Below are 20411 nucleotides of genomic sequence, written 5' to 3' on the forward strand. Positions count from 1 at the left end.
GGAAAAACTTTTTCACTAGGAGGGTGGTGAAACACTGGAATGGGTTACCTAGGGAGGTGTTGGAATCTCCTTCCTTAGATATTTTTAAGGTCAGGCTTGACAAAGCCCTGGCTGGGATGATTTAGTTGGGGATTGGTCCTGCTTCGAGCAGGGGGTTGGACTAGATGACCTCCTGAGGTCCCTTCCAACCCTGAGATTCTATGATTCTATGATTAGCTCTTCTTCTCAGGCTTTCCCTTGTCAATCATTTGACTCTACCCCTTCCCCCAAGCAGGCATACCTGCAATCCTTCCCCAATCAACAGGGGCCCCTGTTGTTCTATATGGTGCCTCTCCTCTCTCCCTCTTGGTTGCTTAGCAGACTCGGGATCTGCCCTTGGCTTCCCCTACCAACCTGGGACAGTGCGCCTTTCCCTGAACGGCCACCACACAGAGTCCCAGGAAACTAGCTAAGCTCCTTGGGAGTTACAGATAGAAAAGGTAAACATGGGGCAAAACCGCAAATCTGTGCCTGAATACGAACAGGAAAATCAGTGCTTAGAAATTTTCAAGAAAAGTAAAGCCGAGAGCGAAGAGGATGCCTTGCGCTGCAAGTACGGTAGCATTGAGGTCAGTGCTCGCGTTGACAGACTAAAGGAGCATGTTGAACGCAAGCAACACAGGAAGCTTAAAGAAGCGAGTGAGCTTCGGGATAAACAGTCAATATCAGGAGCTTTCACCAGGGCTTTAAGGAAAGAGAGGACACAGCACAACTGTGTCAATGAATTTGCACGTACTCTCTGTTTCACTGGACAACCACTGTTAATAGCTGAGGGGCCTACTGATAACTTTGTACGACAATACTGTCCAGCAACAAAAACCCGTGCTAATGCAGACAACCGCACTCGTAAGTATCTGAAAGAAAATGATGCTTTAATATCTAAACTGATGGAACAATTTGATGGAAATATGGTGTCTACTCAGATTTTTGACGAGTCTCTTGAAGCTTTGGACTGCCAATTCTTGGCCTTTTTTTTTCTTTTGCTTTTTGATTTCAAAGAGAATAAACCCTGCATTGTTTTGTGCTGATGTGACATTCATCTCCTCTGCTGATACCTGTTTCATCAATGTAATAACTGATATGTTTGAGATGTACCAGCTAACTTGGGAAAACGTGGCCACAACTAACACAGATTCTGCTTCCTACATGGCTAAATTTGCAAGGGAGATTAAACTCAATCAGAAATTGGAGCTGCCACATATTACCTGTCCAGCTCATCTGATTAACGTTGAGCAGTCAGCAGCTACTGCTACGGAAGAAATGAAAGATGTGAAATCTTGACTAACTGGATTCAGAGCCATTTTCAAGGACTCAGACAAGTTGAAGGCTTTGTTTTACACAGTGTGAGACAAGCACAGAGCCGACTGCCAATTACCTACCCCTGTTGTGCCACAACGGTGCATGAGCTTGTACTTCGCTACCTGTCATGTAAATAACACGTGGACAGTGCTAATGCATCTCATAAATCATCCTGAGTTTATTGGTTCTAAAGCAGAAATTCTGAAGAGACTGGCAAATAACCAAAATGACTGCCAGCTTCTGTGCACCAAGCTAATGTTCATTGTTGAAAATTTGGAATAACTGTGTGTTGCACAGAAAACATAGTTTTCTCTGACCACTGCCAACAGGTTTCCAATACAGATATTTACCGGATCCTGACAATCAGAATCTCAGCTGAATTGAGCACAAAAGCTGCAGGAGAAATATATGGCGAGAAAACCCAGCTGTTTCTGGCAATCCTTCTGACCCCAGAACACAAGAAAACCAAAAAAGCGTTCAAAACCTTCAACCCAATGCTCAACAAGCAATGGGAGATGACTGTGACCCACAGTCTGAACCCTGAAGCGTTTGGTGCCAAAGATTATTTTTGGAATGTCATCCAGATGTTGCACCCCTTTCTCAAAGTGAATTTTGCAATAGACTATGACTGTTATGCCAGAGGGTTTCAACCATTTGCCACTAAAGATGAAATTTCAAATCTGAAAGGCACATTTACTACTTACATGAACATGCCTAACACTGACAATATGAAACTGGATGTGCTGGCTTTTTGGAACAGCCATCAAGACACACTTCCCAACTTCAGCAAAGTGGCATGGTGAGCTTTGAGTGAACCCCCTGGATCTATAGATGCAGAGCGCATAATTTCCAACTTGGACTACCTCCAAGACAGCAAGAGGCTCAACATGAGTGAGGATACTGTGAAGAAATTCATGTGGATTTCTGGAAAAATGACTACCTCTGAGAGACAAAAAAAATACTTTTGTACATAAAAAAAGTTTCAATTATATTGTATATTATAAAAGTTTTTTTGGTTCTTTTTTCACCCTAATTTTTCCCAATATTTTTATTTTTAACCTGATTTCATCCTGGTTTTAATTTGGAAAATAAACACTGAAAAATTCCTGGATTATTATTATTATTATTTTACAAATAAAAACTGAAAACACAGAACTCTAGATGTAATAAAACTATTCAAATCCCTGAGATGGAACTTGGTATTTATGTTTCATTTGTTTGGCCACATGGGGAATGGAGGATGGGGTTTGCCAGAGTGTTTTGGCTGGCTGCATAATAGCCTCATTGATAGGTAAGGACTATCTTTCCTTCTGAAGTGGGGTGGAAAATGTTGATCAGTTTGTGGGTATTCGCCTCCACTAGAATACCCAGATAAGCTGCCATTCTCCTGAGGAGCCCCTGATATACCTTGAAGTCATCTAGTACCAGAGCCTCATCAGGCAATGAGGAGGATATCTGAAGGGAAGACAAAAGAAAGAGCTCCTGAGGCTGTTCCTGTGCTACCGTGGCAGGCTGCAGCTCCAAAGTAGGTTGAAGTAAGTCCTGAGCTTGAGAGTCCAAAGGCTGTTCTGTACAGACTTTCACTCCTCAGTACTGTCTGTATGGGTGATGTATGACACCTCCAGCATCCAGATCTACAATAGGGCCACTGAGGGGGCTGGTGCGGTATCAGGCCCCAGGCATATCTGGCCCTAGCATCACAACCCCTGGCTGAAATCTTCTGAAACCCATACCAGGGATTACGAGAATGGGATCAGGAGGAAGTTCTGGACTCTCAGCATTGAGATACCTGAGAGCCTACCTTGGGGTCCAATGGACACTCTGAGTATTCCAAGACCCATGGTGGCACAGTACTAAAAGGGGTCCTAGGTGACCAAGATCTGGATCTGGCTTCCTGGCTGCTGGTAACATACGCTGTGTGGGAGCTGGTACCGGACCACAAGAGGTGAAAGGAGCTGGTACCAAGCCTGAAGCTGGTGGCCCCACAACAAAGCATTCAGGTGCCAATGGTCTTGGCAGCTGTGCTGGTGTTGGAAGAGGGACTTCACTCTGAAGGAATGGGGATGGTGGTACTGACAGGCATAACAAATCCCTGGCCATGGCATAAGCCTCTGGCGTAGTCATACAAACACAGGGTGCTGACCCACAGTGATCAGGAATGATTACTCCATTGCCGCCAAAGAGGTCTTGACAGTCCCAAGAAGGGCACTGCAGTTGATGGTTCAGATCTCTCTGTATGCACTGGTACCAGGAAGTGGCAAGACAAAAGGCACACTGTGGGTATCGGCATGACATTCTGCAGAGGAGTCTGATCTCTGGACTTCAAAAAAGCTGATGCCGACGTCTCCTTATGTTTCCGAAGCTGGGACGGCTCTGAAGTCTTGGGCCTTGAAGAAGACTGTCCCGGTGAAGGGGCTCTACTGCAGCTCCCTCCTGCAGGCAAAGCTGGGCGAACACTTTGAGAAGGAGTCATTTAAGAACTTCCCTTGAATGACCAAGTGGGGTCCGATGCCCATCTAAGAGTGGTCTCCATCAGGATGTAATAGACACATTCCTCCCTCAGCTTCTTTCTCTTGGTCTCAAAACCAAAACAAATAGAGTGCCCTATCTCTAACATGACCCTCACCCAAGCATTTGAGACAGTGCAAACAAGGGTCACTGACGGAGTTGAAAAGCTTTTGTTCAAAGAGAACACAATTGCTCCGACCTTGGATGGTACAAAGGAACTAAAGGTGTGGGTGGGAAGGCTCTGATCTTTATATACTCATTTCAGAGCATGAGGAGTTTGACAATAGTTCGGGCTGCCCCTTCAAGTATCGCTAGGAAAAATATCTCTGGCACCAGTGCCTGGGACATGCACACACCTACAGTGTAATGGGCATATGCAATCACTCGAAGAAGAACTGAACTCTTTTCACTCAGTCCTACAGGAAATATCTGGGCTACCTACCCAATATGTATTTCTATCAGGAAAATGTGTGCGTTAATATGGTCTGCAGTTTGTGTGGAGTTTTCACAAACGTTTAAAAACATTTTGGCATGAACTGAATGCAGGTGAAAGATGTTATATTGACAGTTGTGAGGTGTTCTGCTTGTCTACAGAATAGACATCGCTTAGGAAATGGCAGTACAATCCTCCTCCACAGCACCCCAACATGCCTTGGTACTAAACTAGAGGACTATCTGGAATTCAGTCGCTGTGGCCCTTCACCTTTCTTCTCAGCCTGCCAAATGAATGCCAGTTAGAGAGGTGACTTTTCATTTCACAGAGGAGACAGAAAGGCTCTTCATGCCAGTTTTCAAGCCAACTTTTGCAGACTCAAGAATATTCAGATAGGCCCTTAGGGCCACATTTCAAAGGTATTTAGATCCCTAAAGAGGGAAACTGAAAATCCCACTGAGAGCCTCTCTCCTTCTTTAGGCACCTTTGAATTCTGACCCTTACTGTTTCTGGAGTTTTGGGTGATTGGCAGGGCTGAATCCAAGTTCTTCATCCTTTGAAGTCTGCTCTTCACTGCCTGTTATAGTCATGTCTCATCAGTTTCTCCTGGCAGTACAGAATTGTTCTGATTATGGAGAGAGAACGATCATCTAAGCTGGCCACATCAGAATTCCAGTAAATGCAATAAGTTAATGTCTTTTGTTACACTTCACTGGAGTTAATGCTAACCATCATTGCTAGAACTTGGGCTTCATAGATTTAACAGATGGCAGAATTTGTCCCATTGTGTTCACCAGACTTCCTGTATGTTCCTGTAAATAGGTTGATCGTCTGGTCTCTATTTGTCAGTGATAGAAACACTGAACTTCTTTTATTCACCTGTTCTAGGCCCAGAACTCTTATTTTCTTAACTACATAAGGAGATATGAACAAGACCGGAATTTGTCTCAATTCAAAGGGGGTCTGTGACAGATAGCTGGGAAACAGTAATCGATATAGTACTCTGGTCACTGCAACAACAAGGAGTTGCTTGGAAGTAGCCCTGATTAGGAAGAGCTGTGCCTAACTGCTGGATGGGGAGGGGCTGAGGAGAGCCCAAAAGGCTAATTAGCCCATTACCCACGAGATAAAAAAGACACAGGAAGGGAAGTGCTTGTGGGGAAGACAGAGACTGGCAGGCTTTTGAAAGGCAGAGCAGGACAGATGTCTCAGGGGGGAAGATACTTGGCCAAGGAGGGGGGGAAATGAAGGTGAGCTAAGGATTGTAGGATACGGTCAATACAGAGCTGCTTGAGTTTGTACAGATTGCTGGGCAAACATAATGGAAAAACACATGCAGTGTTTGACCAGAAGGTGATCTCCAAGCAGTTTGTAGCTTGAAAAGAGACAAGAATGGGACCCCACACTTTCACATTTAGGAGCTTGTCCAGGATCTATAGCTGGCTTGAGGGTTTTGAAGCCTTGACCAGGAGAAGACTGCAGTGGCTGGGAAACTGCAAGAAGTGCTGCAGAAGACTCTGTAAAGCTTCCAACAATCCCACTACATAGAGAGCCAGGCCTTGTTTGCAGGCAGAATAGCAAAAAAATCTGCAGGACATTATGAGAGATCAAGCCCAAAGGGCAACAGCAACTTCTAGAGAAGGTGGTGAGTCCTGTGGAAGGGGTGCTAGACCAAGCAAGAGATGATTCCCAGATCCAGATGCAAGGAGTGTGAGTGTATAGGGTCCCAAATGGAAGAACCATGCAAATGTCAGACACCTTCAGATCCACCATGATTACTGTGGGATTATGTTAATCTCATTTATTTCTTTTCTAAAACAAATGGAGCTTCAGTGAAAACTTTGTCCCCTGAGACCAGCATGTCTGCAACAAATAGTTCATCTTTTTTTCTCTCTGATTTAATGTCACTATTCATTTAGAAATATGATGTCTCTCAAATTCCATTGAAACCCATTCATTAGTCAATCAACATTTCAATCATTAGCTTCAGTGGTTTTAGCTTAATGGGCTAATTAAGAGAAATGTAATCAAAACTGAAGACGGAGATGTCATATTAGTGAGAAAAAAATATGGATGACTTTTCTCTCCCCTTTCTGCACAGGAACATTGTCACTAATGTAATACACTCTGAGCCCGATCCAATGTCCATTGAACTCAACGGTAAGGCTCCCATTAACTTTAATAGGCATTGGGATTAAGTCCTAAAGGCAGTGACTGTTGGCATGCTCAAAGGTTGTGGATTAACATGGACTTGTAAAAAGAAAAGGAGAACTTGTGGCACCTTAGAGACTGTATTTGTAACAAATGTATTTGAGCATAAGCTTTTGTGAGCTATAGCTCACTTCATCAGATGCATTCAGTGGAAAATACAGTGGGGAGATTTATATACACAGAGAACATGAAACAATGGATGTTACCATACACACTGTAAGGAGAGTGATCAGGTAAGGTGAGCTATTACCAGCAGGAGAGCGGGGGGGGGAAAAGCCTTTTGTAGTGATAATCAAAGTGGGCCATTTCCAGCAGTTGACAAGAAAGTCTGAGGAACAGCGGGGGTGGGGGTGGGGGGGGAAATGGGGGAATAAACATGGGGAAATAGTTTTACTTTGTGTAATGACCCATCCACTCCCAGTCTTTATTCAAGCCTAAGTTAATTGTATCCAGTTTGCAAATTAATTCCAATTCGCCAGTCTCTCGTTGGAGTCTGTTTTTGAAGTTTTTTTGTTGAAGAATTGCCACTTTTAGGTCTGTAATCGAGTGACCAAAGAGATTGAAGTGTTCTCTGACTGGTTTTTGAATGTTATAATTCTTGAAGTCTGATTTGTGTCCATTTATTCTTTTATGTAGAGACTGTAAGTGAATTAATGTTCACATTGTGCCTTACAAACAGAGATGCTTTTGAACAGAGATTGCAGATGATATTTGAAAAAAAAAACTAACAACAAAAAAATCAATGCTGACAATTGTGCCATGAGTTTGCTGCTTATTAAACCTGCCTTGGCAGCATCTGCACATGAATTGCAAATGCTAGTCAGACAGTTTTATGTTTGCATGCTGAGTTCCATTACAGGAACAACATGATGGTCGTTAGTGGTTTTAATGGCTTGAGTCCTGGAAAATCTTAGCTTGAGAACAAGAGGAACTTCTTCGTTTCATTAAAGTGCTGGTGTCCTTCTTGTCACTGCTTTTGTCCTGTTCAACCCTAAGGCTATGTTTAAAATGGTTCCTCTGATGCATGGCAGGTGGTGGAGTGTTGGATAAAGATAAATTAATCTTAGCTGATTTATGGGAATATCTGATGATATTCCATGGGATTTGCTTTCTTTCTGAAGCAGACGGGAAATGTTTCACTAGGTGGACAGGAAGACTAGTTCAAATCTCCCTTTTGGGCATGGGCAGCCACCCTGAGCCTGAGAAGGAGCCAGAATTTACCAGTGTATATTGCCAAAGAGTCACACTAATATGTCAGCAGCCCCCCATCAGCTTCCCCCACTCCAACCTGCAGCGCCTCCTGTCTGCCGGCAGCCCCACCAATCAGTGACTCCCACTCTCTCCCCATGCCTTCTGCCTGCCATGATCAGCTGTTTCACAGTGCGCAGGAGGCTCCGGTGGAGAGGGGGGAAAAGTGAGGGCAAAGCAAGCTAGGGGGAAGGGGTGGAGTGGGGGCAGGGCCCGGGGCAGAGCAGGGGGTTGAGCACTGAGCATTCCCCGGCACACTGGAAAGTTAGCATCTATAGCTCCAGCCCTGGAGTCAGTGCCTATGCAAGGAGCCGCATATTAACCTATGAAGAGCTGCATGCGGCTCTGGAGCCACAGGTTGGCCATCCGTGCTTTTGAGCAACATCAGTTGATCTGACTGTAGGGTAACGCTTTATTTAAACTTAAACCACACTCACAGGAGACGATGGTGATAGCTCAAATACTTGAGGGTAAGAGATGAGAAAGGCGATCCAAGACCAAGCTGAATTCATTTTCTTTGGCCTGAGTCAGAAAGTATGGATTCAGAGAATATTTCCCCAAATAGTAGGAGAGTTTGGATCTGAGTTTGGCTGAGCCTATTATAGAAACAGGCACCCATCTATGATCTGGATCCCAATTCCTCCCAAACTCAGGATCTTTAAATCAGGGGTTTCACTTCAGACCCATCAGTATTTGATCTTAATCTTACCTTCTTACTTCCTCCAACCCTGACTGAGTAGTTTAAGGATTCTGTTGAAATCATTTAGACCTTATTTATACAGGGAAGTTTATCAGCACAGCTATGCACGTATAATTATACTGGTATAGCCACGCTGGTAAATTTCCCTGTACAGAATAGCCCTAATTCTCTTTTGCTTCCATCATCTAAATTGAGATCATATTCCACAGGTTTGTTATTTTTTGTGTATAGTAGTTCTGCTCCTCTTTGGGGAGAAGCAGAGAACATTTTATCTGGAGTGGAGAGCTCAGAAAGCCTGCGTTTATATTAAGTCCCCACAGCTCCCTCCTTTTAATAACAACTCAGAATCCCAACAGTGCTTTTAATGTCAGCTCACAGATACAGTACAGGTAACCAACAGCCAGTCTCCTGCAGCTCTCTTCATGCTATAGCCTGGAATGGTTCATAATCATTACTACCAAAAATCCATTCCAGTCAAGGATGTCCGAGAAAAGGAACACATGAAAGTCACTACACGTACAAACATACATTCAGAGATAGAGACACAGAGAGTCAGAACGTACAGATAATGTTTCTTACTTAAGAATGGTATTTCTCTGAAGGCCAAGGTCTCTCTCTAAGTAGAATAATTATTGTTTGTCCTGCACAGAACTGAAGTACCAATGGAATAGCAAACTTTCTTACCACTGACCCCAGTTGCCTTAATAGCTTCCATAGCACAAATGTCACACTGGTAGCACTTACCACAGAGAGAAATACTGGGAAAATGAGGAAAGAGATACCCCCTGGTTGGAATGAACTTGTTTGGAGAAATAGAGGCATCTCAGTAAAGCAAAGCTAAAAAGAATTTTCATTCAGAAAGATTTCAGAGTAACAGCCGTGTTAGTCTGTATTCACAAAAAGAAAAGGAGTACTTGTGGCACCTTAGAGACTAACCAATTTATTTGAGCATGAGCTTTCGTGAGCTACAGCAAGTGAGCTGTAGCTCACGAAAGCTCATGCTCAAATAAATTGGTTAGTCTCTAAGGTGCCACAAGTACTCCTTTTCTTTCATTCAGAAAGTTACCTATGAGCCAACAATAAAAGGGCAGCTGGGATTCAAAATTGTTATTAAAGGGGAAGGTGCTGTAGGGAATAAACATACATGCACCATTTCTATCACAGGCATTGTTAATACACCTATTACCAACTGTGTTTCAAAAGTAGGGCATTAGGATGAGTGAAGAACATTACAAAACAGCAGTGGGTGGGCATTAGAGACTGTCCTTCCTGCCACAAAATATACTGTTCTATATTGAGGAAAAAAAAAGATGTTTCACACCCTGTGCAATAACTGCAGTTCTTGGAGATGTGTCCTCTATGGGTGCTCCACTTTGGTTACTTCAGGGGCATGTGCACCACCATGTGCCTCTGATCGGAGATCTTCATTAGCAGCGTCCGTTTGGCCTGCACATGTGCTGTTGAGATCCTCATACCCCTCGCTGAGGTTATATCAGGCTGTGTGGGTAACCTGCCCTCAGTTGTTTCTGCCCTCAGTTGTCTCAGAAGGAAGCTTCGAAGCAGAGGGGAAGGAGGGTGGGTCGTGGAGCACCCATACGGACACACATCTCAAAGAACTGCAGTTACTGCACAGGGTGAGTAACCTCTCTTTCTTTTTTGAGTAACATCTGTGTTGGTGCTCCCATAAGGAAGAGAGCGCTTTGGAGTTGAGTCCATTACAGAGGAAAGAACTGCATTGCCAACTGCTGCCTCAGATAAAGAGGCATTAACTAAGGAATAGTGTCTGGAGAAGGTATGTTCCGAAGACCACATAAGCAGCCCTGCAGATCTCAGAAACCGGGACATCTTTAAGGAGAGCCATATATGTAGATTGTGACCTCATCGAATGAACTGACATGCCAGCAGGATATGCTGAACACCTACCTGCATGAATGGTTCTTTTACTGTAGAGCTCTCTTCCTCATCATCTAAATTTGACGCTGAGGAGAGGCTGAATGTGTTAGGCATCTAAGAGGCTGTATGGAACAACGGATGTGGGCTTGTCTACACTTGAAATGCTGCAGCGCTGCAAATTGAACAGCTGTAGCGCATCGGTGTACACACAACCTATGCTGCCAGGAGGGGCTCTCCCATCAGTTTAGGTCAGTGGTTGGCAACCTGTGGCCCATCACGGTAATCGGCTTGCGGGCCGCAAGACATTTTGCTGACGTTGACGGTCTGCAGGCACGCCCCCCCCGCCACTCTCAGTGGTCGTGGTTCGCTGTTCCTGGCTAATGGGAGCTGCAGGAAGCAGTGGGCCGCTTCCCGCATCTCCCATTGGCTGCAGGGGGCTGTGCCTGTGGACAGTCAATGTCAGCAAAATGTCTCTCGCCCACAAGCAGATTACCCTGATGGGCTGCTTGCGGCCCATGGGCCACAGGTTGCTCACCACTGGTTTAGGTAATCCACCTCCCTGAGAGGAGTCTTCTGTCTACCTCATGCTGTTTACACTGTTAAGTCAGCTTAATTATGTTGCTGAGGGGTGTGTGTGGATTTTTGACACTTGAGTGATGTAGCTTGACTAACCTAACTTTTTAGTGTAGACAAGGCCTGTGAGTGGCATGAGAAGCTGAACGACCCAGTCAGACAGAGTGACATGAGCTTGCCACAAAAAAGAAATTATGAGCTTTCCTTGTGTTGTTTGGGCTTCCCCCCGACCATTTTCTAAACCCTCTTGAAGAGGCTGAATTAAATTGAGGGAATACCTACTAGACTCAGGAAAATCTGGACAGCAAGAATCAGTGTGAAACATAATAGAATAGCTGGGTGAGCTAACAGGAGCTTTGAGATAATCCCAGTATTGCCAACCCTAAATATTCAAAATCATTAATCAGACCCCCCCCCCCAAATCATGGGATTGACTTAAAAATCATGAGATTAAACCCCCTACATTTTGGGGGTTTTTATTTGCCATCTGGCTTCCGAGACTCCAAGATGCACTCTAGTTATATTTTACAGCTTCTCTCAGTAACTCTGAGGTCTAGAAACTTTAAAAAAAGAAAAGAAAGAAAGAAAGTAGAGATTCTCATTTGATCACTTGTCTCCAGAAGTGGAAGCTGTAAATAAAACACCAAATATTGTGAAACTGGTGATAAAATCACAAGAGTTGGCAACACTGTCATTGGTGCTCCAAAATGCCACAATATCCCTGCTCAGCTGCTGGAAACAGGGGTGCTGGAATGTGGGGGGGGGGCAGGGCAGGGGGTGATGGCCCCATTACTGGCAGTAAGGGCAAGCAACAGGGGCAGGGGGCAGAAAGGAGCGAGCAGAGGATGGAGTCTTGGGGGAAAGAGGCAGCATGGGGGCAGGGCCTTGGGGAGAAGGGGCCGCACAGGGGGTGGGGCCACGGTTTGGGCACCAGTAGTTCCCCGACTTTTAGGGACCTTCTGTTGCCCCCGGCTGGAAAGACATCCCTTCCAAAGCTGTTGCTCGCAGATTGATTTCTGACAGACAGCCCAATCCAACACCCAATGTTAAACTTACCAGCCTTGCTAATGGCTTTTATCTCTTTGTAATAAACTGAACCGTAAGCCTGGATCCTGACACTAAATATTAGATGGTTAAATCTAGATGACAATTTTGTGGCTTGAACCCATGTCTAATTCTGACAAATTACCTTTAACTCCAATGAAAAAAAGCACATTTTATTTGCCTTAAGGGTAATAAGAATGGGGATATGTCTCAGCCCCTGATAGTTTCATGCTACATTAGGCCTTTAATGGAAAACAGTTATTCCGCCTTCCCCCATTCCCAATCACTTCCTAGCCTTCGATGTGGGGTTAAGGGATAGGCTGTGGCACTGATCTTCTCTAGGAAGGGAAGACAAAGCACCAGTTAGATGATATGCTTCAGTGTAGTTTAATTAAATCCATCTGGGCTGGTGGCACTAGAGTGGTAAATAACCCAGTTTAATGAAAGGTGATAGATTGATTTGGGATGTAGGGTGCTTCTATCTGTAACAAGGAGAGTGCTACTATTATTACTGATAGCTCTGCAGCTTTGCTGCTGGGGAATCAGAAATGAACCCCTCCTTTCCAGAGTCACAGCCACTTAAAACTGACCCCAAATGTAGGTTTTGTAACCCTAAATAATAAGCGATGGTCACATAAACACCACCCTATACTGGAAACCTACTGACTGCTATACTTACCTACATGCCTCCAGCTTTCATCCAGATCACACCACACGATCCATTGCCTACAGCCAAGCTCTACGATACACCCGCATTTGCTCCAACCCCTCAGACAGAGACAAACACCTACAAGATCTCTACCAAGCGTTTTTACAACTACAATACCCACCTGCTGAAGTGAAGAAACAGATTGACAGAGCCAGAAAAGTACCCAGAAGTCATCTACTACAGGACAGGCCCAACAAAGAAAATAACAGAACGCCACTAACCATCACCTTCAGCCCCCAACTAAAACCTCTCCAGCGCATCATCAAGGATCTACAACCTATCCTGAAGGACAACCCATCACTCTCACGGATCTTGGGAGACAGGCCAGTCCTTGATACAGACAGGCCCCCAACCTGAAGCAAATACTCACCAGCAACCACACACCACACAACAAAAACACTATCCCAGGAACCTATCCTTGCATCAAAGCCCGCTGACAACTGTGTCCACATATCTATTCAGGGGACACCATCACATCAGCCATACCATCAGGGGCTCCTTCACCTGCACATCTACCAATGTGATATATGTCATCATGTGCTAGCAATGCCCCTCTGCCATGTACATAATAAATGGACAAAAATCAGACGTCAAGAATTATAACATTCAAAAACCAGTTGGAGAACACTTCAATCTCTCTGGTCACTCGATTACAGACCTAAAAGTGGTAATTCTTCAACAAAAAAACTTCAGAAACAGACTCCGACAAGAGACTGCTGAATTGGAATTAATTTGCAAACGGATACCATTACATTAGGCTTGAATAAAGACAGGGAGTGGATGGGTCATTACACAAAGGAAAACTATTTCCCCATGTTTATTTCCACCCCCTACTGTTGCTCAGAGGTTCTTGTCAACTGCTGGAAATGGCCCACCTTGATTATCACTACAAAAGGATTTCCCCCTCTGCTCTCCTGCTGGTAATAGCTCACCTTACCTGATCACTCTCGTTACAGTGTGTATGGTAACACCCATTGTTTCATGTCCTCTGTGTATATAAAATCTCCCCACTGTGTTTTCCACTGCATGCATCCGATGAAGTGAGCTGTAGCTCACGAAAGCTTAGGCTCAAATAAATTTGTTAGTCTCTAAGGTGCCATAAGTCCTCCTTTTCTTTTTGCGGATACAGACTAACACGGCTGCTACTCTGAAACCTGATGAAAGGATTCAAATTTAAAAAAGCCCCATACCAAGATATGTTCCTATTTTTTATTTTTCCTATTGCCAATGGAAATAATTTAAATAAAACATTTCCCAGCACTGCTTGCAACCCAAATGTTTTAGACTGTGCTAATGCATAAGAGCCAGAATGTGGAAATGACTTGAAACTCACAAAAAAAACAAAACCTTAAATGACTAGTCTTGTCTGATTGGCTGGATCCACAAAGATATTTAGGTGCCTAAATCCCCACCCTTTTTTTGGCACCACTGTAATCCACAAAACTCCTGCTTGGCTGCTGCCTGAATTTGTAGGTGACTAAACCTACTCAGCACTTATGTTTTTGCAGTAAAAATTCCCAGGGTGCCTACTTTTCTACCTCTGAGCATTTCTATCTCTCTCTAGGCATCTGCCTGCTTATCTCCTGCTTAAGACCCAGAGTGGTACACTAATTATGGGAAGATAGGTGGAGGGGAGCCTAAGTCACATGTGGAGTTCAATCTAGTAGGAGTGCGTAGATGCCACCTAACTCCAGACATGACAGCTGGGGAGAGGAGGACCACCACTCTTATAATTGTTAGCCCAGTGGTTAGGGTATATTCATGTGGGAGATCCTCAGTTCAAGTCCCCGCTCTGCACGAGGAGGAGAAGGGATTTGAACAGGGATCTGCCACCTCTCAAGTGAGTGCCCTAACCACTGGGTGACAGAGTGATTCTCATTCTCTCTCACCTAATTAATAAAGTGGAACAACTTAAACTAGAAAGACTGAAGAAGCTGCACATCAGAATATCCAATAGCCCCATGATTAAGGCACTCACCTGCGAGGTGACAGATCCCTGTTCAAATCCCTTCTCCTCCTCAGGCAGAGGGGGCACTTGAACCGAGGATCTCCCATATCCCAGGTGAGTATCCTTAACTACTGGACCAACAGTTATAAGGGAGGTTGGTTGTTCCCCTTCCTAGCTGTTTTGCGTGGAGCTAGATAGTTGCTGAGTGCACCCACTGGACTGGGCCCTACACGTGAGTTAGGCAGCTGAACTCCTCTCTTCCCCAGTTTGTGGATTGCAAGCAGAGATAGGCACCTCTCTGCAGCCCACACTTAGGAATCTATCTCAGAGAGGAGCAGGACTTAGAACATTGTTGACGTCTCCCATTGGCTGGCTTGGGCTGCTCCTTGCCTACCTAATGTGCTGGGTTTTGTAGATTGTATTCTAAGTGGCCATCTCTCCCCATTCATTGAATAGGGAGCGTAGGTGCCAAACTCAGGCTTTTTGGGTTGCAGTATTGTTCCTCATTTTGACACCTCCTTATCTATTGTTCGGAGTGGACTACATCCACCCTGATTGAACTGGCCCTGTCAACACTGGTTCTCCATTTGTAATGTAACTCCCTTCTCTTCATGTGTCAGTATATTTATGTCTGCATCTGTAATTTTCACTCCATGCATCTGAAGAAGTGGGGTTTTTACCCACGAAACTTATGCTCAAATAAATCTGTTAGTCTTTAAGGTGTCACCAGACTCCTTGTTAGTATTGTTCCTGTGATTTTCTAGGTGCCTAAAAGTTAGGTGTTACTATGCTCTGTCCCTTTGTAGATCCAGGCCACTGTCACAGTCAAATGAAATGCAAAAGGCAAACAAAAATCATAAGCACTGAAAAGTAGATTGGATTTTAAACATTATTTCACTTCTTATGAAAAGGTGAAATTTGTAACGTAAGAGATTATATAATTATTTTTAACCTGACAGTCACCCTTTAAATAGTGGGACAGCACATGTGAAAGTTAGTAGGGTTTGCCTCCTTGCAAGGGAAACTGAAGAGGATGGTTGATATTTGGACAATGGAGAGAAGGAAATTCAGACATTTCCCCCATACAACAAGAGGTTTTTGCCACAACCTGTTTCTTTTATTTTTATCATAACTAGGTTGGTAGCATGTATTTCACTAGGACCTTTATTTCCTTTTCTCACACCCAACAGAAGTATCACAGGCTGTGGAAATGCATTTCAGTCCCTCTAGTGCCAATACCATTCTAGCTACTTCTCATACTGTTTGGCCTTGATGTGCCTGACATTCCTCTGCCACAGCGCTTTGCAGCATGAGTGGGGAGGGCAAACTTTGGCTTTATGTCCTTGTCCAATCTCCTATTCTTATGGATAGAGTTCCAGGATTTTTAATGTCCACATGGAATAGATAGGACTTCAGCTGTGAAGGCCTCAACTGGATGATTCCTTAAAATCTAAAAAGATAAGACAAACAAAGGATGGGAGAAAGGAAGTACTATATTCCCATTTTACTCCAGAGATTAAATGTTTTGTCCAGGGTCACACAAGCTGTGGCAGTCTGGGAATGTAAACTAAATCTCTTGAGTCCCAATTCAGTGTCTTCTCTGTAAAACCACTCTTCCTAGCCCAACCAAACCACTGAAATGTCACAGTTATGGTCCTGTGCCAAAGTATATATTTTTTCTGAGGCAGTGTGAGACAGATCAGGCATTTAGTAGATACCTGGATCCAAAGACGGACGTGACCTAACTTCTTGGACACTTTCTTAATGCTTCTTTGAACACCATAAGCCTAACTTTGAGTTTCTTGACTAAGCAATTTTTGAGTAAACATGTTGTCCCTGGTGAGAATTCATGCCTCTGAGCAGTTTTAGGTAGGTATTGTTTAGTTATCAGTAGAAATTTCCATGCAGGTTTCCACACACAGCATGCTCGCTCATGTCTCCTGTACAAGAGGTATACTGGCCTGGTGTGTGCTATTAAAGAAGTAAGCTTCAGTTGGATGTTTAAAGGTGCTGCACCTCCTGAACGATACTATAGGGTGTCACATTTTCAGGTATTCAATACAGACTCCCTCATAGAGACAAACCAGTTAAAGAGACTGAAGATATGTTTACACTTCGTGGTGGGAGGTGTGATTCCCAGCTCAAGGAGATATACTTGTGCTACAGCTGATCAAGCTAGCACGCTAAAAAGCCAGAAGTGTAGCCATGGCAGCACAAGTGATGGGAGGGCTAACTACCCCGAGTACAATCCCGTCTGAGACGCTAGTACGTACTTGGGCAGCTAACCCCTCCTGCCACTGGTGCTGCTGCAGTTAGACTCTATTTGCTGTATCAGAAGTAGCACAGATTTATCTTCTTGAGCTGAAAATTAAACCTCCAGATCAGAGTGTTGACTTTGACATACCATCAGCCAGAGGATGCAGACAGGTTAGATTTCAGCATCAGTTATGGGTTTGTTTCATCAGGTACTTCTTCTGGTTCATTAAATACATAAGTTATACTAAAACCTTCCTCAATCACCATTAAAATACTATATACTGCAGTTTCCTTTAGCAGCACATCTGTATCTTCAGCTGTGCACTTCCTAAACTGTGAGTCTCTAAGCACTTCAGACTTCCTGAGAAGCAGGTCTCAGGTGCTGGGAAAGAAGAGGCCTGCAGGAATTTCTGCAGTCTTTCCAAGCCTCACAGGAACCTTGCATCCTTCCCAAACAAGACTTGCACTGATTTATACTACATCCATTTTAAAAATTGATTTTAATTAGCACAGTATAACTTCTGGGTGTATACAAGGCCTAAGACTTTCTAAGATGCATCAAAACTCTGAAGCCTCCTCAGAGCCCTTGATCTTCCTCTTCTAACCCCTCCCCTCCCATCCCTTCAATGGACTCAACAGTGTTTCCATCTGAACACTGGGATTTGAGGGTGCTCAGCACCTCACAGGAAAAGCTCAGAATTTTGCAAGGACTTATTGACTTACCACTGGACCTGGTTCCCAAGATCAAAATATCCTATCTTATTCCATCTGCCATGAGAGAAAGTTTAAAGCGCACATAGACATAACAGGAGGGTAGAGGTACAGATTAACTCAAGTGGGAGGCATTTCCATGGCAGCACTTAAGTAAATAATAATTCACAGGAATAATAATGGGAAAATACATTCCTTCTTCAAAGGAAAACATAGCTTAAGGGAAGGAAGCAGCCAGGTGTGCCACCAGTGGTGGCTGCACAATAAGGCTAATGTTGATGTTTTAAAAATCTTTAATGCATCCATATTAATTATGCATTTGATGATAAAGTAATGGCTGCGCACTTTTGTACTGGCACCCTACACACATTCCCAAGACCCAGCTAGATAAAAAGACACAACTGCATCATGTTTTTCAAGCTAACCCTTTAATGAAATCTATTTTTCCTAGGGCAGAGAGCTTCAGAAAGGGCAGAGAGTTCCAGAAAGATCAAAGACTTTGATCCTTACCACATAAAAAAGAGATCTATATTGTGTCCTAAAGATCAGAGCAATGGAAGGTGACTATATAGGTGTCTCCTCTATGAACAGCACACGTTGCAGTGCATTTGAAATAAAAGTAAACAAATCAGACAGCATCCCTTTGAAGGAGATCTGCAGTCGACTGATAAAACAATACTCTGTGTCAGGGCCTGCAACTAGCCTGCTTACCTGCTAGCTTAAGCCTCAGACAGTCTAACAAGTGTAACTGGGCCCCAACTGAGCCACCTGAATGACCCATCTGCTCAATAGGCTGAGACGATAAGGAGACCTGCTCTTAAGATCAGCAACAGAGCACTGGCTGCTGAAAGCGTTTGCAAATATTGCCTCAGACCCAGTCCTGCTTCTGCCTTGTCTCATTCCAGCTAATTCAGCTCTGACCCTCAGCTCCGATTCCTGACCTCTGGGTCTCACCCTCGGCTCCAGCCACTAGGCCTGACTCCAACCACTTGTCACAACCCGCCTGTGTCCTAGTCACATGACACTCTGCAATTTAGCACAGGTTGTCATGTGGACATTTTACGGTATAAACGTCCTATTGGTGAGAGAACCAATATGTGAAAGTTAAGCAGAACTAACACCACTGCCAGGAATGAGATGACGCCTTATTAGAAGTAGACTGCTATTGTTTGGTGCAGGGGGGTAGAATTCTCAGTCACATCCAGGTTCTAGTTTTGTGACTGGCCCTTCCACGTTGGACTGAATTAAATCCCAGATCCAAACATGCCCTGAAATTTGGGGAGTTTGAAATCTGGAACTAGAACTGAATTATACAGCCCAGGCCCAACTCTAGTACAATGTCAATAGGGTCTTTCGTCTGAGGATCTAAACATGCTTTGCAAACAGTAATGAACGTGAAATATTACATCCGGTCAGGGAAACCAAGGCACAATTTAAGTGGCTTGCTCAGGGCCACACACTGATTCAGTGGCAGAGCCAGGAATGGAACCCAGGAGTGCTGACACCTAGGACTCTGTATGCAGTGGTGTTGTAGTCATGTCGGTCCCAGGAAATTGAAGAGACAATATCTTTTACTGGACCAACTTCTGTTGGTGAGAGAGACCAACTTTTGAGCTTATGCAGAGTGCTCTGCTCTAATCTCTCACTGATGCATACTCCCTACCCATAACAGAATGTCCCAATGGGAGGCAAAGCACCTCCCTCCCTCTCAGAGCTGAATACTCTGTTTCTAAGAGTTGTCAGGCAATTTTGGATGCTAACCAGCTGCTGCTGAAGTGCCTTCTCATTGGGAGGGAAGCAAAGGATGAGAAGAAAGAGGAGAGGCTCCCACCTGTCTGACACGTCAGGAAGAGATAAAACCATCCACTGCCAGGCTCCCAAACCTTCACTGTTAGTGAAGTGCCAGAACGTCCTGCTCTGTTCCTTCCCCGTTTTGTTCTCGACAAGGACCAGGGAAATATTTCCAAACAAGAAGCCGTGGATGAGCCATGACATTCGGAGCTGCAAGGAAGAGAACATATAAGAAAGCAAGCAAGATACGTTAGTTATCCATAAATAAACTAAATCCCCAATTCTTCTCTTTCAGTTCCTTCTTTCCCTCCCTCCAAATCCTTAATCCTTCTTCCCTGATGTTCTTCTCCCCCTCTTGGCAAAGGGGTATATATATTTGGGGCAATATTGTTGTGCAGAGGTATTTGGTGCAATATGCTAGTAAAGATACAAGAAGTTAATGGAAAATTTGTGGGCCTGATTCACATTTACACTAAGGCCCCTTGTACACCATTCTGATAGTGCAAAGGGGTCTAAAAAGTGGGTTCACATGTAATTTATACCCGTTTTAAGGTCCCTTTACAGTGTGTGGTATAAATAGCGATAGTTTAAATGAAAGTCAGGCCCTTTATACCCATCTATATATCTTAGAATACATGGGTACTTGGTGCAGGATTCTTACACTCAGGTAAGTATTCAGGTGTTTTATATTCAGTTAAAAAATTAGAGCTCAGTAATTCTCAAACCACATTTGGCTCTTTACATGGTTATTTCTCTTATCTCCTCCAGTCTGGCTCTTTGTCCCATGTTTTGGCTTATGAACTATGGTAAAATTTAGTGGTTTAGCTGGAGCCTATGGGTGAAAGCCTGGCCCCACCAAAGTCAATTGCAAAACTCCCATTCACTTTAATGGGCGCCAGTTTTCACCACATCAACTGCTGGTGACGGGGCACTAAATGGGGAGGGTTCCGAATTACTACAGAGAATTATTTCCCAGGTGTCTGGCCGGTGCATCTTGTCCACATGCCCAGGGTCTAACTGATCACCATATTTGGGATTGGGAAGGAAT

General features: G+C 44.1%; 1 protein-coding gene across 1 annotated transcript in view; it reads right to left on the reverse strand.

Moving 5' to 3' along the window:
* Positions 1–20411, reverse strand: part of ALK (ALK receptor tyrosine kinase) — a 539109-nt gene that overhangs the window by 83252 nt on the left and 435446 nt on the right. Inside the window, exon 9 of the mRNA XM_073336696.1 lies at positions 19404–19573. Coding sequence (XP_073192797.1) covers positions 19404–19573 — 170 coding nt within the window. The remainder of the gene's footprint in view (positions 1–19403; positions 19574–20411) is intronic.

Source organism: Lepidochelys kempii, chromosome 3, assembly GCF_965140265.1.
Source record: "Lepidochelys kempii isolate rLepKem1 chromosome 3, rLepKem1.hap2, whole genome shotgun sequence".
Taxonomy (NCBI): domain Eukaryota; kingdom Metazoa; phylum Chordata; order Testudines; family Cheloniidae; genus Lepidochelys; species Lepidochelys kempii.